The sequence below is a fragment of the Camelus bactrianus genome, chromosome 4 (genome assembly GCF_048773025.1).
Source record: "Camelus bactrianus isolate YW-2024 breed Bactrian camel chromosome 4, ASM4877302v1, whole genome shotgun sequence".
NCBI classification, from domain to species: domain Eukaryota; kingdom Metazoa; phylum Chordata; class Mammalia; order Artiodactyla; family Camelidae; genus Camelus; species Camelus bactrianus.
The window spans coordinates 69,030,372-69,055,521 of record NC_133542.1 but is presented as its reverse complement, the minus strand read 5'-3'; the positions used below and the strand labels follow the sequence as shown (position 1 = coordinate 69,055,521).

Below are 25,150 nucleotides of genomic sequence, written 5' to 3'. Positions count from 1 at the left end.
CCTTTGGTCCTTATTGAAGGAGTTGGGGAAGAAGTTACTAGTAGAATAGAACTACAGCCATTCCTTTAAGAGAGTTTTAACTTTTGAAGGCTACAAATAACCCTTTTTATCAATTTACATCATTACATTGTCTGGATACACTGATATATTTATTTCTACATTAAAATTGCATATAATGATCTGCTTGTGCAGTTGTGACTAATGGAATAATGTTGCCTGCTTTTTGTCTCTTTAATTGCAGAAGCCAAGCTGTCTATTCTTACTCTGTTCTTTCCCTTTACAGAGAAATTGAAAACTTAGCCACAGTTTTGAGATCTGATATTCAATTTATTATTGACAGACCTTGATTTAAGTAGTGCTGCTAACTGAACTTCTGTCCTTAAGGCTTAATTCAGCTAACTCACTTCATATGGGTGTTTCTTAATTCAAGATTAATTTGAACTAAGTACCATCTTTTGTTCTTCCTGTTTTCCCTATTTTGGAAACTAACAGGTACATAATTTTGAAACTAACTTTATGATAAGCAGCAAATTGTAAATTATTTTAATTAATAGAATCAGATAGGAAAGAATCTGGTATAGATGTGATATTTTAATTCATCATCATGTTCAAACTGTATATTTCAATTCTGTACCTATTCACATCCTACACATAGAAGTTATTTTAAATTTTTAAGTTTTTACATTTTATGAGCTAATTACTAATTGCGTGACCTATGGTTCATAATCCTGATATTTCATGATTGGCATAAAAGCATTTTTCAAAAGAGTGAGTTTCTGCAGTATCTGTCACAATCTGCAAAGCATTCGTATTCTTTGGCCCAATAATCTACTCCTTGGAATATGTGCACAAACATGTAAGAAATGATTCTAAGAATATTATTCGTAACAGTGAAATATTAGAAACAACGTCCATTTAACAACAGGGGAATAGGCTGATGATAATACCTCTATATGCTATAATACAATGCAGGTGTTTAAAAATCATGTGTTAAATGAATATTAATCATTCATTCCATCAATATGTGTAAATAACTGCTGTGTGTCAGCCATGTTTTAGAAAAGAAAGAGGCCCCCTGAAGAACAGAACTTGGGAAGCAGGAGAGGTGCAGCCAGTTCACCTGGGCTAGGAGACTGGTGGTAGGTTTGGTGATGGTCTGAGGGGCTCTTTCAATTCAATTCAGTAAGCTGACACCACACCCCTGCTATATCCTGTGCCCTAGGAGAATACAAAGTAGGTGAGGGAGAGTTTTCCCCTTTATATAATTCACAGTTACATGAGAGGGTGGGGAAGGTGGTGGTAAGGGTAGGTACAGAAAAAAGTGAAACCAGAAGGCTATGCAAATCAGGTTGCTAGGGGACAGGGAACAGGGAATTCATTTGGACTTCTACCTTCTGGGAAAAGGAGACTTTTGAATTAGAGGAAAGAAGAACAGGTACACTTCTTGATTAGTGACTATGTGTAAGGCATTTTACATACATTTTATTTGCTTTCCTAAGTAAGGAAATGGAGGTTCTGAGAAGTAAGTTACCTGCCCAATGTGTAAGGTCGTGTAGCAGCTAAGGGGGTGGCAAAGCCTAGATTCAAACCTGGATCTAGCTGACCACAAATCCGTACTCTTTAACCTCTCATCAGTATACTGTAGTAATGATACATTGGGACCAGGTTGTGAAGGGTATTAACTGCCACACTAGAATTAGAATGCTAACACTGGAGAGAGCCATCATGTATTTCTGAACTGGTAATTGGCATGGTCAGTGATTTGAGAAAAATCACATTGATAGCAGTAAGGAGATATAGGTTTGGAGAGAGGAGAGATTTTAGAGAGAGAGATAGTTGGGAGACTGCTTCGGTGGTCTTGCTGAGAGAATGATGAAGCTTGAACTAGGGCAGTGGCAGTGAGGAGAAAGATTTGAGAGATATTTGACAGACATTTGGATGTAGATGAGACAGAAAGAGGAGTTAAGGTTCTTAGCTTTAGTGACAGACCAGGTGGCTGAAAGCCTTAACAGATCAAATATAAAATGAGACATAGGTTGAAGGAGAAAATAGATCTTGGACACGTGGAGTGTGAGATTTTGGCAGCATTTGCAGAGTCGTCACATCATGGATGGGCTGTGTGGTATGAACTCGAGTCTAGTTGGTCTTCATCAATTGCATTTGTGTTGAGGAATAGTTTTCTTTAGGAAATACTTTTCTTTTTGGCTAAAACCTGAATTAGGGACATTTTCTGATTTAAGGGCTGCTCTTGAGAGAGTTGTTCAACTCCAAATTTGTCAGCTCAATGTAGGTTTATTACTTTTTATTTTCCTTGATAAAATTACTTAACCTGCCATAGAAAGGTGTCTGAGTTATATTTTCAACTTATTTTTTCCCAACAGCCTGTCACAGCACCTGGCCCATAGTGTGTCCTTAATAAATTTTGCTGGGTGCCTTAACATAGGCTACGTTTTCAAAGCTGGTCCTCTTTTTCTCTTACCTAAAACTCTTAAATTCTGTGCAGTAGTTCTTTTTATCTCCTTTGCTTAATTATAATATTTACTATTTTGTTTCCAACTATGAAAGGAGAGCTTACTCATTATAGAAAATTTAGAAAAATATAAAAAAATTAAAATTAAAATCACTCTTAATCCCATGTCTCAGAACTCATATTCACTTTTTTAGGTGTATTGGTATAGAAGGTATTTAAATACAATAAGCATCTTTTCCTTGGGTTAATGGTTCTGTTGGATGGAAGAGTAAGTTTTTTTTATCTAAGGGACCTTTGCCAACCTCCTTTAGTCTGAGTTTCTTCTGAGCCCTCATGATATCTTGTACCTTCCCTCTTTAAGCTTTTATCACATTATCCAACATAGACCTTCAGCAAACCGTGAATTTGTTGAAGGTTTGCACTGTCTTACCTTTGTCTTCAGAGCCCACTATGGTGTTTCAGTGGATATTTGTTGAATGCATTAGTGACTGAGAAAGATTCTCTATCTCTATGGTGACCCTTTCCTTGTGCTCTAATTATGCCTCCATTTCCCCACTTCTGTGTTGTGGAACACATAAATTGCCATGCAGCAAACTGTATGATACGATCTTTGTTTATTGCTAGTTGCTTTTTAACAGTTAGATGTTAAGTCTTTGGAATATTGCTTGCCTTGATGTGTGATGAATACTTTTAATTCTTTGGTCACCTTATTTTTTTTCATAAGTTAATTACTTTCTATTATGTTGATGGATTGTTTTATGTTTTAGAAGATTCCCTCTAAATATTGCAACACAGGGACTATTAGATAGAGCTAACTGCCACCACCTTGTGTTTTTTTCAGAAGAGGCTCCTTATTAAAAAATATATAATTTCGGGATTTGTGCAAGGCACTTTTCCCCGTCATCAGTGCCTCAAGATGGAATTAGAGGATTAAAAAGATAAAGTGCTTCATTCATTTAATAAGTATCTGCCATATTTATTCTCACAGTTTTCCCCACACTTGCTATTTCACTATGAAATAAAGAGGGTTAAAGGGATTCACATAACTATCAGCTTTAATTTCCTAAACAATGGTGAGTCCCTGCAGTCAGCTGACAATGGCAAAGTTCTCTGGAGTCTCAATCTTAATGGTTCTCCTTGGGCAGCTCCTCGGAGCCAGCTCCTTCCGTAGGAGACTGCTTTAGGGAGTGCTTCTGGTGTGTTTGTGAGAAGGAGGGGGAGATGATTTTCAAGCCTTAGTGTGAATTGATTACATTTAGAATAACTTCAGTGAAAGAAACTGTTGATGTTTAAAGTAGAGGCTTTGCAGTCAGACAGATTTGAATTTGAGTCCCGGCTCTTTGCGTTGGTTATGGGATCTTGAGCAGATGACTGTTGCCTTATAAGCCTTAGTTTTCTCATCTGTATTATGAGGGTGATGATAGCACCCTACCTCATATAGTGATTGTGAGAATTAAATGAGATAGTTTAGGCAAACATTTGGCAGAGTTTTTCTAACAGTTAACGCTAAATAAATGCTAACTTTTGTTATAATAATTAGCATTATTGTTAGGGCTCTTACAGCATCCATCTTTGGCCTCATGTGACCTTGTAATAGACTGTAATAGCAGTGAATCTGATTTTAAAACTTAAAAGGCCCTTTCTAGCATACTGCTCTGCATTTCTAAAGCACTTTGTAGTTTGTGAAGCACGTCCATATTTGTCATCTCATTGAATCTTTGTATTTTGGGATGCTGTGCTTTCTTTAGTCTCTAAAGCTCCAGTTATTCAGAAGGAGGAGGAGGAATAAACCAAAATAAGAAGGGGGAGCAATGACATGTGACTGGGGGAGGGTCCTGAAAATGAGGTTGAAAAGAGAGTGATAAGAGGCCCATAAACCCACTCCAGAAAGATTGCCACTGATTTGATTTTAACCCTTTGACTGCTTGACAAGATCAAAACACTTGATGTTTAGAGACATCTTTGCCAGTCCTTGGCATTATTATTTGCAAGCTGAAGAACATACATGGGTTTGGATGTGTGCTTCAGAGAGACAGTGTTATGCAGGAGAATTACTTTTATATTATTTGCTTTATAACACAGAGATAAGATTCAGTAAAAATAAAAATCAGTGAATCTAACATTAGATGCTGGGTTATATGAGAAGTGGAATTTCTCTAAAAATGTTTTTTTTAACTGATTTTTATGTATTTTCTTACCCTAGTTCTGATTTTTTTTTCACCTTAGAATGGTAGAATTGTAGTGTTAAAGATGGAACCACTTGATTGCTCAAGTCCCTCTACCTCTATCTACTTCCAGGAAACAGACCCATAGAGGAAGGGCAAGTGGAATGGATGGAAGAAACTTCATTTATTGAGTTCCTACCATGTGTCCTGGTAGGCATTTGAGTCATTCACACATTCATTCTGCAGCTCAACAGATTTTTTTGGAGAGTCTTCTGTGCACCAGGCACAGTGCTAGCCATTGTGTATAGAGCAGCAGACAAAGCAGACATTATTGTAGCTGCCCTCATGGAAGCTCAGAGGCTGGTGGGGAAGGCAGACGCTGAAGATGCACATACGTAAATATATAATATCAAATTAAGTGCTGTGAAGGAAATGAACAGGATATATGTGAGAGAATACCAATAGAAGGGTCTTCTTTCCATAGGATTATCAGTGAAAATTTCTGAGGTGGTGTCATATGAGCTGAGCCTTGAATAACAGTAATAATAATCTTAACAAGAGTTTTCCGATTGATAGGGTATCCCATCATTATCATTTTACCTGTGAGGAAATGGAAGAACAGAGAGATTAAGTAACCTGCCCAAGGCCGCACGTTAGAAGATGCAAAGATCATGAGAAAGAGCCTTCAAGATACGGTGACTAGCCCTTGCTATGGCCTTAAAAGTGGAAGAGACAAGCAAGGTACACAGACAGTCAGGGCACTTCTAGAGGCCGGTGCAGCTAAAGCATGATTAGCAGACAGGGGAGTGGCAGTAGATGATGTTGGAGAGGTAGGCAAGGGTCAGACCACGCAGTACTTTGTTGGGCACTGTGTAGAATTTGGATTTTATTCAAAGTATCATGGGAACAACTCAGTGAAGGAATTTAAACAGGGGTGTAATATGATCAAATTTGATGCTTCGGTTTGGTATCCACAGATTCAGCCAACCATGGATTGTGTAGGACTATAGTCCTTATTCAGTGAAAAAAGTCTGTGTAAGTGGACCCACACAGTTCACACCTGTTCTGTTCAAGGGTCCACCGTGTCTTTCATCTGTTGGCAGTGCATGAGGGAAGGACAGGAGCTGAAGGTCGGTGGGGCGGGAGGTGTCCATGGGAAGTTTGAGGAGAGAAGCAGGTGTGCAGTAGTGGTCTTGGGTGGGGTGCAGATTGGATCATAAGATAGAATAGGCTTGCTATACAATGTTGAGTGTCTGTCTGAGGTTTTTATCATCGTGAATTTAAAGTAAAATCAATCTGTATACTTATGTGATTTTTCTCCAGTGATGTTTAGCTGGGGAATGCAGAGGGTTGGTTCATAGAGGATTGGTATCCTGCCCATTGTGTCCAGTGGAGAAAGAGAGTATTAAAACTGTATTTGCAAAGGAATAATTATAATGACAGATCATGTAATCTGGTGGGTGTTGTTGGAAAATAAGGGTGACTGATAGATAATTAAAGGGGGGTGAGTCAGGAGATTGTAGGTGGGATAATTTGAGGGACAACTTGAACAGATGAGGCAGAAGTATATCAAAGTATATTCAGTGAATAGATGTTGTAGTTTGAAGTTTGGAGTTGGTACAGATCTCTGATGTACCCACTGCAATGAGTGATTTGAGGCAAAGTAGATGAAAAGGCATTGGGGATGACATGGTCTAGGGTTTGAGACACTTGGGTTTGGACAGATTGTTCTTTTAGATGAAACTGCTAAGAATGATGACGGGAGTTGGTGTGGGAAGGAAGACCATGAGTTAAGAGTTCAAGCCTTCAGTAAGGAGGGAGAATGACCAAAGGTTGGTGGGTAACAGAAACAAAAAAGGAGGGGGAGAAGATGGTGTAGTTGGATGGCTTGTGTCTCAAAGGAACAAGGATTTTTGTAAGAAAGGAAAAGCAATAGTTTGGAAGTAGCAGGGACAAGAATACCTACTCCACCTCCTGGCCTTAAGGATTTGGGGATTAAAAAGAGCAAAGAAAAATAGTCTTCTGGACAGCAGAAGAAGTAGTATCCTTATTACCAGCAGGTTTCAATTAAGGCAAAGAGGTGGAGGGAATGTTCCTGAAAAAGAGGTTCCTAAAAATGTTTGCTGATTAGTGCAGGCGTTCTAGAAGGGAGCGGAAGGTTTGGGAGGGAGGAGAGGTAGGAGTGGGGGAGTGGTGGGGTGTGGGCATCAGAGTGGTTAGGGCAATAATAAGACCAGGCACCCTTGAACTTCGGTTCAGATGACAAGTAAACAGTTGCACTGTGTAATGGAATTAGCCCCCCAGCCCCCAGCCCCGGCCATAGTCTCTGAGACTACAAGCCCTTGATTCCAGTGCTGCTAAATGCTTCCTCAGAGAGTGTGGCAGCTTCCCATGCAGCTTATCCTGAGGTCTCAAGGAGTAATATGGCAATTTTCAGGGAGGGCAGCTGGTGCCAAGGACTAATGGTGACTTGTCCAAGGTCACACAGAATAAATAGCAAAGCAAGTCTCCTAACACCAAACACCAAGTCTGCTCACCACTCTAATTTGTTCATTTTAGTTGTAGTGTTCATTTACCCTACTGCTGGTAGAGCTGGATCCATTAGACCATTAGAAAATGAAAATTAAAGGGGAAAAAAACCCCTAAAAACTAGCCAGTATTTTGCTTTGGGACCATCCCAGGCTCAGAAGCAGGTCTGTACAGAAAAGATGAGAAATGACTGTGTTTCACACAGGCCCTGGAGAGCAGTCGTTTCACCCCGCAGGGTCTGTATGACCATAACTATGTGCTTTACCCTCATGCATGTGCTCTGTCCACAGGGTCATGTAGGCACAACAGCAACCAAGAAGATCGATGTCTACCTCCCCCTGCACTCAAGCCAGGACAGACTGCTGCCAATGACGGTGGTGACAATGGCCAGCGCCAGGGTGCAGGATCTGATTGGGCTCATCTGTTGGCAGTACACAAGCGAAGGACGGGAGCCGAAGCTCAAGTAATCCTCCCTCTTTTTGGCTGCTCTAGTTTCTGGTTGTCTCCTGGCCACCCGTGCTGCATTCTGGGCCCAGTCAGTCTCTCTAGGCATTGGCCTGGGAACCAGACGTCTGCATTGATCCAGGTCAGGTCGCTTCCCAGATCTTGGGCCTGTGTGTCTCAGCCTTACCTCAGAGAAATCTGCCTCCAAAATAGACTGATAAGTTTGTGAACCCCTTTTATGGTGCTTGCTGATAAAAGAGGCATGGGAGGTAGTGGGAGGGAACTAATGTTTGTTGAGCACCTACCAAGAGTTGGGTGCAGTGCTGGGCACTTCACACCTGATTTCTCACTTAATTCTCCCGCTCCCGGTGAGGGGACATTATGATCCTCATTTTGCAGAGAAGGAAACTTAGGATCAGAGAGTTGTTATTTGCTGAAGTTTATACCAGTGGAAGATGACAGAGTCAGAATTTGATTCCTGGTCTATTTTATCTGTTTACCTTAGACAATAATCCAAGATATTTGCATTATTTCCTTTTGGTCTGATTTACAGTTTTCTTTGTTGTCAGTTAGTGGCTCAAGTTTTCTCTCAGTCACTAGGCTCTATTACTCATTAAACAATTATATTAAAAATACAGTGCTTGAAAGTAGAGTCTCAGCATGTACATCATAACTTGAACTTTAAAGTGCTTTGCTGTATTGGTTTTCCCATACTTAAATTCCTTATCTGACAGGCATCCTTTCCCAGTTTTATGTGCTCTTCCCAGCATTAGGGTTTGGGATACAGAAAAATGTAGTGGATGCCTTCATTTTGGAAATGTATTCTCATGGAGACGTTCTCTTCTCACATTTTCAGAGTTAGAATGGTCCAGTCTGCTATCGGGTTTGTTTGTTTGTTTTGTCCTTTAGGTGCATTAAATTTGTACTTTATTCTCAAGTTCTCATTGACATTGCCCTCCACTTTGCCTGAATAAATTGTGCATATAAAGATAATCCTTATTGCTCCTATGGCAATAGAAAGCCTTTTCAACCAAGATACCACCTAGGTTCAGAAAAGGGTCAAGCCTGCAGCTATGCTCAAGGCTGAGCTATGGTGTTTTCCCTTTTCAGAATGACATAGAAGCAGGAAAGAGAGTCACAGCGCTAGTGACTTTATATATGTTGTCTGAGTTAATCCTTAAAACATTGCTTATTGCAGGAACTAAAATCAGGAGAGGGAGAGGAACTTGCCCAGAGTTACAAAAAGAGTAAGCAATAGAGACAGGAGTTCAACTGTGTCTTACATTTACAGATGAGGAAGCTAAAGTGTAGAGAGGCTAAGTAGCTTTCCTAAATCACACAGTAGGTGATAGAACTGGTATTTAAACCCAGGAATTTCTGACTCGAGAATCCCACTCTTCACTATTATATAGTATTCTCTATCATGGAACTCTATTATAGGTGATACTAAAATGTTTATTAAGACTGTACTTAGTGCAGGCACTTTGCTAAATCTGGAAATACAGAAGTGAAAAAGGCATTGATGCCTTTAAGGAGCTTATTGTCTAAGGTAAATAGGCAATAATAATACAATGCAATAGCATGTAAAATCATGAGAAAAATCTGACCCTGTATTTGGTAGTGAGAGTGGAATCATGAAAAGCAACCTTAAGTGACACCTGAACTGAAAACTAGAGTGGGGAGAGTATAGCTCAGTGGTAGAGCACGTGCTTAGCATGTACAAGGTCCTGGGTTCAATCCTTAGTACCTCCATGTAAGTAAATAAATACCTAATTAACCCCCCCACCAAAATTTTTTTTTAAATAATAAAGTAAAAAAGTGAGTAAATAAACTGAAAACTGGAGGAGGAGTAGGGAAAAGTAATGTAGAAAGGTTGAGAGGAGGGTGCTCTAAACAGAGGGAAAAGCGTGGATTTCTGGTTATGATGGCCTTTTAATTTCATGCTTTAAATTCTATATTCTGCTCCAAATACCTAGTAATGATAAATGAAATATGTTATTGACATACTTTAATAACAAGATAAACATCCTGTGGACTAGAAACACAGCCAAGTGCAGAAATAGGTAGAGTGTGCTGGGACTCAATTTTTTTAGGGTATTACTTCCCAAAAAACATGCTATAAATGAGTTTACCAGTATGTGAGACACTAATTTTCCTCAGGCTTCAGGGCAACTAGGCAGAGCCTGAAGGTGGCCAGAGCCTCCAGCTATCATTTCTGGGTAGTGAACAGTCTGATCCCTCTACCTATGTGCTATACACATACTGTTATTTTCTAGGTATGCCATGATATCAAAAAAGAGTGGGAAACACTGCTTGAGGGTGGAGACCAAAGGACTTCATGCCTAGATGGGGACCAGAGGAATTCTCACTGCTGGAAACTGGGAGCTAGGGTAGGATTGTCCTGCCTGTGAAAAGAAATTGAACAAAGCTTCCTGGGTCTGTGGCTCACTTAAAATTGTGTTTCTGGAGTTGCAGGGGAATAGAGATAGCTGTGTGACCAGGACCTGACCATGCTGTGACTGGGTTTATGATATCCCAAGTGTCCCAGTGTTACCAAACGATCGGAACCCTGAACTACCAGCGTAAGACCTGGTTCTAGACTGGAGGCCTCTGCACCAACAAGGATGGAAGACAGTGGCAATATCTATAAAAGCATTAGACAGGGAGGGGTGAGAGAGGAAGAGAGCGAGAGAGAAAACGAGAGAAAGCAGTCCTATTCAAGAAAAGCTAGCAAATTAAAATTCCAAAGCAAACCAGTATAAGTGGTACTAAGAAAGAAAGACAGTAATCTGGAGAAGTCACATTTAACAAAATATAAAAAAGTGACCTGAAAATTAATTTCAAATAAATATGTTTAACTTCATCAAAGTGATGAAAGAATACCATCCATGGTAAACTTCTAGGAAATTGTGAAACAAAACCAAACAGGTAAGAATCCAAGAGGTAGGTTTAGGCCTTTTTCTTGCCTTTTGAGAAGGCCTGCACTTCATCTATGGAGTGTGTACCTATTTTTACTTTAAACTAAACACCCACCCCCATGCCTCATGGCCTCTCTGGCCTTCTAAGATGGCCAGCACTCTGTCTATAGAGTATGTATCTCTCTCAGTAAATCGACTTTTACTCAACAACAGCAACAACAACAAAGAGGTGGATTTAGAAGACCAATTAAAAGTACTGGAAATATAAAATGCAGTTATGAAAGTTAAAAAAAAAAGTATATGAGATCAGCTCTAGACAGGGCACAGTTAAAGAGAAAATGAATTGAAAGATAGGACTAATGAATTCACCCCAGGATGTAACACAAAGATACAAAGAGATACAATGAATGAAAGATGAAAAAGGTAAGAAACATGGGGGAAAGTTAGAAAGCCTCTCATGTGTGAAGCAAAGAATAGGAGAATAGCAAAGAAACAATATTTGAAGAGATAATGCTGGAGGATTTCCAGAATTGAACACAGATAAGAATGAGTCTTTATATTAAAAGCACATACAAATTAAATAGAAGAATGATAGCTTTTTCAGTGAATGAGTGCTGGGACAATTGGACATCCATAAGCCAAAAAAATCAGCTGCAGCTTAAACCACATCCCTTGTATAAAATTAACTCAAAATGAATTGCAGCTTAAATGTAAAATGTAAAACTATAGAACTTTTAGAAGAAAACAAAGGAAAAAAATCTTTGGGACCGAGGGCTAGATGAAGAGTTCTTATACATGACACTAAAAGCATAATCCATAATAGAAAAAAAAATAAATAGGACTTCATCAAAATTAAAAATTTTTGTTCTACAAAAGAACCTTACTTCCTTCCCAGTCCAAAAGCTGCCAGGCAGCCATTCTGCCTTTTCTGTTACCATGGGTCAGAGTCTTCTGTTCCATCTGGCAAAGCGAGGTGGTCAGGAGGGTGGCAGTGAGTGAACTGGTAGAATTTAAGGCAAAAACAAAACCAATATGGATATTCTGGTAAAGTACATAATGAAAAAAGGAACAGCCCACCAAGATAATATAATAGTTCTGAATGTGAATGCGTCTAGCAACATAGTCTCAAAATATTTTAAGGGAATTATAAACATACATCCTTGACTGATCCACAATCAAAACAGAAAATTTCAGTACCTTTTTATCGGAAACTGATAAAGTAAACCAAAAATTAGAAAGGCTAATAAGGAAGATTCAAATATTTAATTAGCAATACCGAACCCCCCCAATAGAATTCGTCTTGTAATAGTTTGTAAACCTCTGAAATTGAGTATATCTTATGAAGATCTGTATTCCTGAGTATACCTAACATGTTGACATTTTAAAATAGTTGCTCTGTAAATGTGTTTTGAGTTACAAAATTACATTGACTCTAAATAAGCCATGGTCTTTTGAAATTTTTTGTAATTCTTATGTGACAGTGGATTTCTCAGTTCTGTTTGCTATAAGGCAGTCTGTAAAGTCAATCCCTGTAATCTCATCAGGAAATGAAGTGCAAGGGTTTTTGTGTTTAGTTTTTCTCTAGCTTGTTTGTACCTAAGTGTTGAAATAGATCCTTGTTTGATCTTTTGCGGTGGGTTGGCCCTGTGGAAGAGCTCCTCATTCACAGGGGGCTGAATTGCTAGATGAATGGGAGAGCTTTCCTTCAATTTCAAGAAAATCATTTATTTATGAATGTTGCTCTCCTGTCAAGAAAAAACTATTTATTTAAGAATATTGTACTCCTGTCTCTGTGCCTTAAAAACTGTCTATGGAGGTAGGCTTTGGCCCCAGGGAAGGAGTGGAGAATTTGGCTCGACTCTTGGCCTTTTTTACTATAATAGCTGTTAATTCTTGAGCAAGATTGGGTTGTGGTATTTAAGATAATTTCCTGCTTATTTTGATGCACTGATTTTAGAGGACTATTCAGAAGAAACTAACTGAAATCATTTCAATCTCTAGGTAGTTGAATATTTAAATTTAGACTTTGTTATATAGATTCATCTTTTTTGAATGTTGATCAGGAAATGGGGCCTATAAAATTTCTGCTTAGAGATTTATACTTGGAGGGGCTTACTATATAATAAATTTGTACAAATTTTCCATAGATTCTGGGAAAAATTACTCTCTATAGGTTGCAGACTTCAATATCCGCTTATTAAGTCAACAAGTTAAATTACTATGATGTTCTTAACAGTTTTTGACTATTTGGTCCATGGATGATTAAGAGAAATGAATTAAATTTCCTTTGTGTGTGTGTGTGTGTGTGTGTGTGTCCATTTCTCCTGTTTCCACTTTCAACAGTTTCCACCTTATATATTTCAAGCGCACAAAAAGATTCATGCATTTCATATCTTTATTATGTATTTATTTTTAATGTAAAAGCCCTATTTGTTTCATTTATGTATTGTGTCCTGCCTTTTTCTTTGCTTTATTTCAGTAATATGAGCCATTTTTCCTCTTGTTCTTTTTGTACTTGCCCATTATATCTTTGTTCAGCCTTTTTGTTTTAGATACACTGAGTACCTTTGTGAGGTTTTTCCTTCTTGACCCAGTCTAAGTCGTTTTCTTTTCATAGGGAAGCTTATCTTACTAACATTTACTGTAACCACTGATATGTTGGTTTCATGTTAGTCAACTTGTTTTAAGCTTTGTTTTTTATGCTTTCTTTGTTTTTGGCTTTTTCTTCTATTTCAATCTTTTTTTAAATTCTGAAGCCGATTACCTATGGAATTAAAAAAATTTTTAATAGACTTTATTTTTCAGAGTAGTTTTAGGTTTACAGAAAAATTGCACAGAAAAGATAAGAGTTCCCTCATATGTCCTTCCTGCCCTTCATTTTCCCGGTACTAAGGTCTTACATTAGTGTGGTGCATTTGTTACTACTGATGAACAAAAATTGATACATTATTATTAACTAAAGTCAGTAGTTTGCATTAGGTGCACTCTGTGTATTGTACAGTTCTAATGATTATATCGTACAGGATGGTTTCACCAGCCTAAAAATGTCCTACACGCCATCTGTTCGCCCCTACCTCCCTCACCTCTGGCAACTACTCATCCTTTTTACTGTCTTTGTAGTTTTGCATTTTCTAGAATTTCAGCTGCCTCCTTAGAATCATACTATCTGTAGCCTTTTCAGACTGGCTTCTTTCACTTAGCAGTATGCATTTAAATTTCCTTCATGTCTTCTCATGGTTTGAGAACTCATTTTTCATATTGCTGAGTAATAGTCCATTGGGTGGGTGTACCCAGTTTGTTTTTCCATTTACTTGTTGAAGGACATCTTGATCACTTCTAATTTTTGGCAGTTATTAATAAAGCTGCTATAGATATTCATGTGCAGGTTTTTGTATGGACATACATTTTCAGTTCATTTTGTGTGTACCTAGGAGCACAATTGCTGGATTGTATGGTAAGCCTACGTTTAGCTTTCTAAACTTTCTGAACTGCCAAACTGTCTTCCATTATTTAGCATTTTCATCAGTGGTACGTGAGAATTCCTGTTGCTGTATGTTCTCACCAGCATTTGGATTAGTAAGCATTTTGGATTTTAGCTATTCTAATAGATGTGCAGTGGTATCTGGTTGTTTTACTTTGCAATTCCCTAAAGAGATGATGTTGAACATCTTTTCATGTGCTTATTTGATGTCTGTCATATTTCATGAGCTGTCTATTCAGGTCTTTTGCCTGTTTTTTAATCAGGTTGCTTTCTTACTGAGTTTTAAGAGTTTTTTGTATGTTTATCAGATGTGTGTTTTATAAAGATTTTTCTCCCAATCTGTAGCTCATCGTTTTATTCTCTTAACAGCACCTTGACAGAGCTGAAGCTTTTAATGTTAATGAACTCCAACTTGCCCTTTTTTTTTTTCACACATTATGCTTTTGGTAGTATAGCTAAAAAGTCATCACCAAACCTAAGGTTACCTAGTTTTTCCCCTTTGTTATTGTCTAGAAGTTTTATAGTTTTGTACTTAACATTTAGGTCTGTGATCCTTTTAGAGTTAATTTTTGTGAAAGGTGTAAGGTCAGTGTCTAGATTTTTCCTTCCTTTGTTCCTTCCTCCCTCCCTCCCTTCTTTCTTTCCTTCCTCATCTTAATATTCAGTTGAAAAGACCATCCTTTCTCCTTTGAATTGCCTTTACTCCTTTGTCAGAGATCAGTTGACTATATTTATGTGGGTCTATTTCTGACCTGTAAGATTTTTTCAAAACATTCTTTAATTAATATTTCTCCATCAGATTCCAGATTCAAGAGTGAAACAGTATCTTTTGAGGAACATCCATTTGTAAAAGAGAGAAGAATAAAATTCATTGAGGTTTTACCCTGTCAAGAACTTGAGATGGGAGGTATACACTTGCTCTTTGCACAAAACCGTATTTACTCTACTTCATAGGTGATTTAAGGGATTTTCAAGGGTAATTTTGACTAGTCCCAATTTTATGCAGAGATGTTAGTCGTGTATTATGACTTCATTGTACACTAGAATGGCCGTTCCTTGCCTTCTCTTTTTCAGTTGTCCCTTAGACATTGAACATATTTCACTGGTCTCTTACTTACTATTACTCTTGATTAGGCTACTGACAGGTAAACTACTAAAAACCTGTAGAATGTGGCTGTAGTACAGAAAGCTGGAGTAGTATACTTTGGAGATTATTGCTGTGCACAGTGAGTGGAATTTTCTGATTATAGAACTGTCCAAATGAAACACAGTCACGTCACACCTGTTAGAATGACTGTCATCAAAAAGACAAGACATAACAAGTGTTGGCGAGGGCATGGAGAAAGGGAAGCCTTGTGCACTGTTGGTAGGAATGTATATTGGTATAGGTGGTATGCAGATTCCTCAGAAAATTAAAAATGTGACTACCATGTGATCCAGCAATCCCACTTCTGGGTATATATCCAAGGGAAATGCAAATAGGATCTCAAAAAGATATCTTCACTCCCATGTTCATCGCAGCATTATTCACAATAGCCAAGATATGGAAACAACCTAAGTGTCCGTCTATGGATAAACGGATAAAGAAGGTGTGGTATACAATAAAATGTTATTCAGCCATGAGAAGGAAGGAAACCCTGCTATTTTCAACAACACAGATGAAGCTTAAGGACATGATGCTGAGATAAGTCAGACAAAGTACTGTATGACATCACTGGGAATCTAAAAAGGCCAAACTCATAGAAACAGAGATGAGAATGATGGTTTCCAGGGGCTGGGGGAAATAGGGAGATGGTGGTCAAGGGGTACAAACTTTCAGGTTTTAAGTTCTGGGGATCTAATGTACAACACAGTTGAAAAATTGCCACGGGAGTAGATCTCAAGTGTTCCCACCCTGATGGAGCTAATGCTACTTGGTGGCGATCATTTTATAAGAGTATATCAAATCAACACCTTAAACTTACACAGGGTTAAATGTCAATTATATTTTAATAAAGCTGGGAAAATATATAATACAAGCTGCAAATGTAAGCCACATTTGCAATTTTAAATTTTCTGGTAATTATCTATTTAAATGTTTCCCCCCCAAAATGAGTGAAATTAATTTGCATAATGTATCTAATCTAACCCATTGTATCTTAAATATTATCATTTCAACATGTAATTGATATAAAAATTATGATGAGATTTTTTTAATATTCTTTTTTTTTTATCATGTTTTCAATATCTGGTGTTTATTTGCTGTTTGCAGTACACCAGCACATCTCAGTTCCGGTTAGCCACGTTTCGAGTGCTCAGTAGCCACATGTTGCAGAGTGCAGCTCTAGAGTATACCAAGTCATGACATAGCCATGCAACGGATTTCACTGTGGATTTGCTTCATTCTGATGTAACCTCCGCTACCTAGAGCCCTTGGGAAGCTTGGTGGGTTTTAGGGTTTATCTCATTCGGTATTGAAGTTTCTTTATTTTAATATTTTTTCATAGAAGCTCTCTAATGTGTTAACATTTTAATCTGCCTTCTTAATCAGTATATAACAGTGGTTAACAGTGTGGGATTCAAAGCCATAGTCGGTTAGAATTCTGGCACTAACCGTCAGGGTGATTTTGGATGGATTACTTCAGCCCATGATTCCGGTTTTCTCATGTGTAAAATGAGGATAGAAATTTTCTATCACAGTAGTTATGAAAATAAAATGAGAAAATACATGGGAAGTGCTCAGTAAAGGTTCATTTCTGTCGCTGCTAGATACTATAACTATAGCTGGCTACAACTATAACCAGTACCAGCAGTAGTTCAACAATAGTAGCGTAATTTAGTCCTCTCTTGATACTGTAAGTAATTGTGCCATGCTACGACGATACACTGATGCCCTGTGGGCTTATGAAGTTATGTAGGAGCATTTGACCTTACATTATGTGTTTTCTGTCAACTTTGCAATCTGAATTCTTTATACTCCCCTCCCCCTTCTATCCACCACTATCAACTCTTCTCCCATTTCTAGGTTGCTGCTTCTAATTTATACTCCTTAGAGTCATCCTTGAGAACCACTTACCTAAATGATACAGCTTAAGGCACCCTTCCTGTTCTGACCCCAGCTATGCTCCCATCCATCCTAATGCATCACATTCTTTAACTGGCAGTTTCTTGACACTGATACCATGTCTGCTTTTGCTGTTTCCTTAGAAATGCCTTTCTCACTCTTCTTTTGATACCCTGCTTAATCTCAAAGGCTTAAGTCCCTCATCACTTCGTCATTCAGCAAATATTATTGAGTTCCAGGCCCTGGGTATTGAGGATAAAATGGAGAACAAGGGAAATGTGATTGCTGCACTCAAAAAATTTAGTTTGGTGGGGAGGAAGAAATTATCAAGTGTAATAGCACTTTGTTACTGGCTCATTTCACTTATCATTTGTATTCATTCATGCATTCAGAAAATATTTATTGAGTGTTTGCTATATACCAGGCATTTTACTGGATATACAGTGGTGAGTGGAACCAGATGTGGTCTCTTTCATGAATTCCACAATCTAGTGAGGTAAAAGGGCAAATGATTCAAATAATTAAACCAAATGATGTTTGCTTAAAAACTAAGTGCTCTGAAGAGAAGGAATGCCATTTATGAGAGTCCTACCTAGGATTCAGGGAGAAATTCCCTGAGAAAGTGATACCAGAGGCGTTTGGCAGGGGAAGTTTCCTGGCAGATGGAACAGTATGGCAGTGATGCTGTAGCAGGAGGAAGCATGTTGTAGTCAGGGAACTAAAGGCCATTGTGGCTGGAGCACAAAGAAGGGAAGAGAAAATAGTCTGGAATGAGACTAAGAGGGGAAGGTAGGGGCCTCAGTGGTGATTAAGAGAAGTGAACAGATTCTGGAAATATTTAAGAGGTAAAATTCGCAGGACTTAGGAATGAATTAGATATGGGAAGTGTGGGAGAGGGGCAATACCAAGACTCCCTAGATTTCAACTTGCACAACTTGATGTATTGCATCCTTCACCCAGATAAAGGAGCACTGAAAGACTGGGTTTTGGTGTGTGAAGGGGGCTGGGAAGGGCAGCATGAGTTTGGTCTTCTCCCTGTTCATTTTAGATGGCTTTGCTGTATCTAAGAGAAGTTTTCAAATAGTTATATTTGCATGTTTGGAGTTTAGAGAAGAGATGAGCCAGAAGTGTGAATTTAGGAGTCATCTGCATAGAGATATTAATTGAAGCCTCCAGCATGGACGAATGAAAAGAGATGAAGGTCTAAGACTGGACATTGAAGAACTGTATGGATGGTGGTGCTGAAATGGAGTGTCTTAGGGAAGAAATACATTCAGAATGGGGTAAATAAAGAGTTCAGTTTTGGGTGTAATGTAAGTAATTGGTTGTTTTTTGGGTTGAGATTAGTTGAGAAATATCCAGGTGAAGAAGCTGAATAAGTAGCAGGATAGATTTTGGAGCCTGGGCCATACCTATTTTATGGGCTTGTATTCCCAGCCCATAACACAGTGCTTAACACATAAAGCTCAGTGAATAATTTGCAGAATGAATGAGAAAATAAAGGAACATACAAAGATCTACCCCCCTTGGCATGCTAGGGAGGCCCTTCTCTAGGTGTCTGCTTTCTGACTGTGTATAAACCTTTCTTCATTAAAAATCACTGAGTTAGCAGTTCTCAACCTGGTGATATATTTAAGTGATAGATGAGGTTTGGAGAGAGTTAATACAAATATTTTGTTCACTGAACTGGACAGAAAGATCGCCCATTATCAACATTTCCCAGGTGCCAGAGCCACCCCACCACACTGCTAGGTAATGAATTGGTTGATACAAACACACTGGAATGCCTGCTGTGTGTCATGCTCATGGCCAAGCACTTTAAGTGTGTTATCTTATTCCTTTTAACAGCTCTATAAGGCATAGATGGTAACAACAGAGAAACTGAGGATCAAAAAGTTAAGTAATTACCCAAGGTCATGTATTTAGCAAGTACCAGAATCAGGATTTGAGCTCAGATCTGACTTCATTTCCCTTGCTGTTAACTACCATGATGTACAAAGAAATGAGGCTCTTCTCATGGTGAAAGCACCATGGACATTATACCCACTTGATATTTTCCTCCCTTCCTTCCTTCCTTCCTTCCTTCCTTCCTTCCTTCCTTCTTCCTTCCTTCCTTCCTTCCTTCCTTCCTTCCTTCCTTCCTTCCTTCCTTCCTTCCTTTCCTCCTTCTTTCTATGCGTCCATCTATCCATCTTTTTATTTTTGTAATCATTTATTCAGCAAGCATTTACATGTTTTCTCTACCATCCCAGGCCCTCTGCTAGACACTGGGATACAGGAAGTCATAACGTAAAGTTTATGGCCTCAAGATGCAGGCTGGTGGATGAGACAGATACCAAATCATACAATTTCAGCTCCACTGTTATTAAGGTTTGCTACAATAGTGTATATCCAGAATGCTGTGGGGACATAGAGAAGGGCTTTTCTAGTTCTGCCTGAAAATGGGGGACTAGATTGATTAGAGTTAGTAGGGTTGTCAGGAAAGGCTTCCCAGTGGAGTAGATGCTTGAGCTAAATCTCAAACGTTGTCTAGACAGACTAGGAACAGGGAGCCTCCGGGCTGAAAGGCCTGCAAGAACAGTGGTGAGAGCTGGCATACAACCTGATCAGGGTACTGCAAGCAGTTGGTGTGACTGGCCCCAGGATGTATGTCCAGGAGACTGGGTTGGAAGGCTTTATGGAAACATGTACTTTAAAGGATCTTTTGTTTTTTTTCTAAAGATAGTGAGTGAAAGGTTTTAAGCTGGTGAGGGTGACAGCATTTGTGTTTCTGAAAGGTCCCTCTGGTAGTGGGACTGAGGGTGAAGTGAATATTTTCAGGGTGAATTTGTAATAGAATTCATGAGTTTCTGAAATTTAGAATTCTACCAAGTGAATTTGATTGAATAATTTCTCTTGTTCAAATAGAACAGTACAAGGAAGGATTTTCCAGAAGTGATGGAATCAGCAAAAAGGGATGTTTAAACAGCTATTATAAACATGCTCCAAATGTTCAGGATAACAGAGGCAAACATGAAGAGGAAAGAAGTAAAAGATGTCTATTTTTAAAAATCCAAATGAAACTTCTCGAGATAAAAGTCTAGTATCTGAAATGAAAAGCATTCTAGAGGAGATTAAAAGCAGATTTGACACTGCAGAAGAAGTTAAGAACTTGACGATGTAGCAGTGGAAACTACCCTAAAAGGAGCTCAGACAGAACAATATGAAGGTCTTGCTTCTGCCTAAAAGTCAGTGGGCATTTTCTCCCTAGAACTTTACCAGAAAATTTAGATTTTACTGTACTGTTCTTGTGTGAGCTTGCTTTGGCTTGACAAACTTTATGATGTTATTTATCCGTTTTTTACTTTCCATTTATGGGGGTTTGTTTTAGAGAAAAGGAAATCTTGACAGTCTTGAAAATCCTTTCTGTGACTTCAAAGAGAAGAACTTCTGAGCTGCAACCCTCAGGATCTTTCTTTCTGTTTTGCTAATGCCTGACTTGCTCTTAATGTTGATTCTTTCATCAAAATAAACAGCACAGCCCATGTAGTCAGAGTTCTGGACATCTCAGAATCACACATTCTTTTATTTTTAATTAAAAGAAAACAGTAAGCATTCATCTGTCTGGTCATCATACTTTAGTGTGTTTTGCACTTCCTGAAGAGAAGAGTAAATTTTTACGAACATGTTAGATCACATTTGGTAGAAATCTGGGTTGCTTCCTGGAATGCTCCTTCCTGGAACTTTCATACATGAATTAAATACCATTTATATTTGTGCCATACACGTCTGTCTCTTCATTAAAGCCACACTGGCCTTTGCACATAAAATGTATATTGGTCCACAATTAAATGAAATAAATTTTTCTAGCGAAAAATTTTAGCTTTGTTTGATGAAATATGAATAAGGGAAATTCAGTTACCTGTACTCATTAAAGCTTTGGAGATAGTATGTACAACATCTCCCCGCAAAGGATCTCTTCTTGGCAACAGGCTGCATTTTGCATCCGTTCATTATTGAAACTTCCAGTCTGCTCACAAACTCCATGGTACCTGAAAGGGACTACTCCTTCCATGCCAGCCCCACTCTTGTGGATCCAGTTGTCTTATACTTGTTTGTTAGTGTTAGATATCCTTAAAGGCACAAAGGAACCAGTAAATCCATGCAAAATGTGCAAAATATGGAATTTTAATAATTTTCCTCTCAGATGTTCAATTAAGAGTTAATAGGGGGTGAAGCACTGTTTACTGCTAAACTTTACTGACGACCCAGAGAAGACTTCCGTTAGTTTGTGTAATATGGAGTGAATTATTTCTTCTTTTCCTTGCTGTGTTTCCAGTGCTCAGGACAGGCTATAGCACAGCATAGGCACTTTGCACATGTTTTTTAAATGAATAAATGATACCACACTTTACATTTACGAACTGGGGAGAATAATAGCACTTGGCTCAGTGAGTCTTTTGGCTTTTGGATCTTAGCCTGTGACATTTGCTGAGTTTGTTTTGAGGGGATTTGGGGGCATCCATGACAATCAAAGCAGAATTCTTCTGATACCAATGTTTGGCTTTCTGCTTTGATCAATAGACTTCTTATTTGCCCTTGAAACCTCTGTGGTGCTAGGGAATCACAGACATTCCTCAGGATGATTTACAGGCAGTAAATAATCTGTGCTGTCCATTGCTTGCTTCATCACTGTCTGCCCTGTTCATGAAACCCTGGAGGCTCAATGGCCCTAAGGCTGGAGCATGGCGGACATGTGAACTCCAGTTACAGATGTTTGTACATAGAACATGTCTCTCAGTTTCATTGTTACTCTAATATGCATCCAGGATTTATCTTTAAGGACTGACCTAACTGTAGAAGTTATTTTCCATCTGACTTTATTATAGTTACCATATCATTTTTTTTTTTACCTCTGTTGTATGCTAGGCGATACATATATTATCTCATCTAATCTTCACAGCCACCTCTAGTAGATTATACCTTTTTTATAGATGATGAAACTGAAACTCAAGGAGATGAAGCCTATTCTCTGAGGTCACATAGCCCATGAGCAGTGGGGCTTAGGTTTGAACTCAGGTCTCTCTAGACACAAAGCCCTTAGCTAAGTACACCATGACATTTTCTTCATCTAAAGGGCTTTTCTTCTGTATCTGCAAGTGTTTTGTGTTGAAGTTAGTAACATTTTGCAAAGACTGGTATGTTTCTCATACCATTCAGAGATGAATTTTAAATTTCTTAACAGCATTGTAAATACATGAAATTTATAGTGACAAACCTAGCCAGATTACTTTCTTGTTATCCATCCATTTAGTAAATTTACAGTTCCCATTAATTTTAATCTGTCCTTATTACCTGTTTTATATAATAAATATCTCTTAGTCATGACAGACTGAGTATAGATCACCTGAAGTAGGCTCTCTCTCAATAAGCAGAGTTGCAGCTAAAGATTTGTGAATTAATTGGGAAAACTGCAAATCAGGTAGTCAGTGAAATAATTCATTGTCACATCCAATCAATAAACTTTGTAAATCAACTCATTTAATTCAAAAAATGATCTATATAGATCAAGCAACCAATTAAACAATTAGCATACACTTTGCAATTAATTAATTTAAGCATCAATCATATAATTAAAACTCCAAATTTAAGCTACAGAATTTAGAATTCTAATGCCTTGTGAACTATTAGGTTCATGCTTCTGAATGCTAGCAGATTTGCAGTTTCACAATCCAGCTTTGGTACAGGATATTTTAAAGTGTTGAAGTTGATTTCAGTTTTATACTGTCTTTATGTTGGCATAGTTTCCTACCCTTTCTCAGCACATTGTCTTTTTATTTCCCTCAAAGAAGGAGGAGGAGGTGTGTGTTAATTCTAAACTAGGCAAAGCTGGAATCTGGGAGTACTAACTGGGCATTCTAGGAAAGTAGTTGAGAAGGCCAGAGATAAATCTGGTCATTTGCTTTTATTCTGTTAAGCATCCTTGATGTTTGGAATCAGAGCCTGCCAAGTGAGCCTGCTATTCTTCAGAGAAAGGAGAACTGTAAAGATTGTTCTTGGTTACACTGAGTATGTCTTCTGAGCTAGAGCACAGATAGTTTCTTAATCCTGAACATGAATCAAGAGTTTCTGACTCCTCCTCCGAAATAATTTTTTCCTGCCTTATAATTTTCTTTGTCTCTCTTTTATGCTACTGATTTTATTTACATCCATATTATAGCTATTGTAGTGCTTACTTTTTTGAAACCTCTGCCATAGTGTAAGCTTCCTTTGAGGGCGGATACTCAATCTTTTCTTTGAGCTAAGAAGTTAAGTTCTGTGTCTTATCTACAACAGGTGCTCAGTAAATATTTGTGGGGAAGATGGTGTAGAATAAAGGCTCCTGTTTCACGTTGTTTTTCCTCCCCCTTTGCATTGCTGTCATGTATTTTCTCTTTATCAAGTGAGGTGGGATTTGGGGGGTCTATCACCGGGCTTTGGGGTAAAGAACAACAGTGTCCCAGTTTGCTTGCAATACACCATAGCCTCTGGTCTCTGCATCCCTCCCTCACCTTGGTATTCACTTGCTTTTTGGTTTTCCTTACAGTGATAATGTCAGTGCCTACTGCCTACATATTGCTGAGGATGACGGGGAGGTTGACACAGATTTCCCCCCACTGGATTCCAACGAGCCCATTCATAAGTTTGGCTTCAGTACGTTGGCCCTGGTTGAAAAGTATTCATCTCCTGGTCTGACATCCAAAGAGTCACTCTTTGTTCGGATGTGAGTATTGACTCTGTTACTTATCTCACTATCTTATCTCTGTCTTCTAATATTTTGTATTTGGTTTTGGTTTTGTTCATCAAATGAATGGTATTTGGTATCTGGAGAGTCGACATGTAATGGTTACTCCCAGAGAGATGTTGGGGACAACATTTGCGTTGCATTTCATGCCTCTGCACCTGGATTAAATACAGACTGTGTTGTAGTAGCAAATTGTATTAGGTATATCTCTGAATGACATCTATGAACAAGGCCTCTGCGACTGTTGGAGCATTTTGGAGTCCATGAAGCAAAAATTTGCTGTTTCCCTCTTTCTATTTCAAGGAATCCAAACTAAATGAAAATATGTATTACAGTTACTTCCCTCTTATACTTCTTTTTCTCTCCAACTTTGTTCAGATCAAATTTGATTTTTCCTTTTAGTTGCCTTCCTTTAAACTGAGTAGAGGTTCTTAACCTTTCCTGTACCTTTGGCAGTCTGGTAAAGCCTACAGAAGCCCTTCTCAGAAAAGTGTTTGTGAATGCAGAGGATAAAACTCACAGGAGTACAAAAGAATTCCATTATATTTAAATAGTTATCAAATTGTTAAACAAATTTGTGATTTCAAAGTAGTGATGAATATAATGTATTTGAGAAATCCGCAACAGCTGTAATGTGCTGTGACGATATCTAGGGTTTCTGTTCATGACAGAGTCACCAGCATTGCTAATAACTGCTCTGATTTCTTGAACACGTTCATAATGTAAGGAAATGCTAGATATCAGAAGTTAGTTAAAATAAAAATGTAATTTTTGTCCATTCACGTCTATAGAGCACCTGAGTCTTATTACACACATGTCCTGTTTGTCAGGGGAAAACCTACAGCGTTTTCTCAGCTTAAGCTTTTCTAACAGAGGCCAGGGCAGTCCCACTCCTGGCCATCTCCTGGGAACAATAGTGATCCCTTTGGCACCCCCTGCTGTTAGTAACCAGCAAATTCACTGTCCTGAAGAAGGATTACTTTAGAGGACTATCCCCCGTCTTTTAAAAACATTGCCTTTATTTCAGATTTTTTACTAAAAATAGGATTTTGCTACCTATGATAGATGAGTATTTTGGGTGTTTCTACCCTTGAGCAAAGAAAGAAACCTGAGTGCTAGGGAGTGAGCCAGGGAGTGGTTCCTAAAGCTTCATTATTGCCATTTCATCCCTACCATGAAGTCATGTTTTGTGAATAAAACAGAAAATATTTTCCTTCTTTTTACATTGCAGAGGCACTAAAACAACAACTTTAGAGAGTATTTAAAGTAATGTAAGAGTTACCCAAGGAATCCTCCATCCTAGTATAACTATTTTCATTTTTTTATATAATCATTTC

At 38.3% G+C, this 25,150-nt stretch overlaps 1 protein-coding gene and 1 long non-coding RNA gene across 9 annotated transcripts in view; both read left to right on the top strand.

Moving 5' to 3' along the window:
* MAPKAP1 (MAPK associated protein 1) overlaps nucleotides 1–25,150 on the top strand; it is a 209,800-nt gene that overhangs the window by 86,193 nt on the left and 98,457 nt on the right. For all 8 annotated transcript variants that reach the window (XM_074362228.1, XM_045517536.2, XM_045517535.2 and 5 more), the window contains 2 exons: nucleotides 7,455–7,627; nucleotides 23,616–23,792. In XM_074362228.1, the coding sequence (XP_074218329.1) occupies nucleotides 7,455–7,627; nucleotides 23,616–23,792 (350 nt within the window). The remainder of the gene's footprint in view (nucleotides 1–7,454; nucleotides 7,628–23,615; nucleotides 23,793–25,150) is intronic.
* Nucleotides 7,825–23,602, top strand: LOC141577499 (uncharacterized). The gene is made up of 3 exons (XR_012506553.1): nucleotides 7,825–14,914; nucleotides 16,259–16,431; nucleotides 19,958–23,602. It is a non-coding gene; the product is annotated as an uncharacterized LOC141577499 (long non-coding RNA).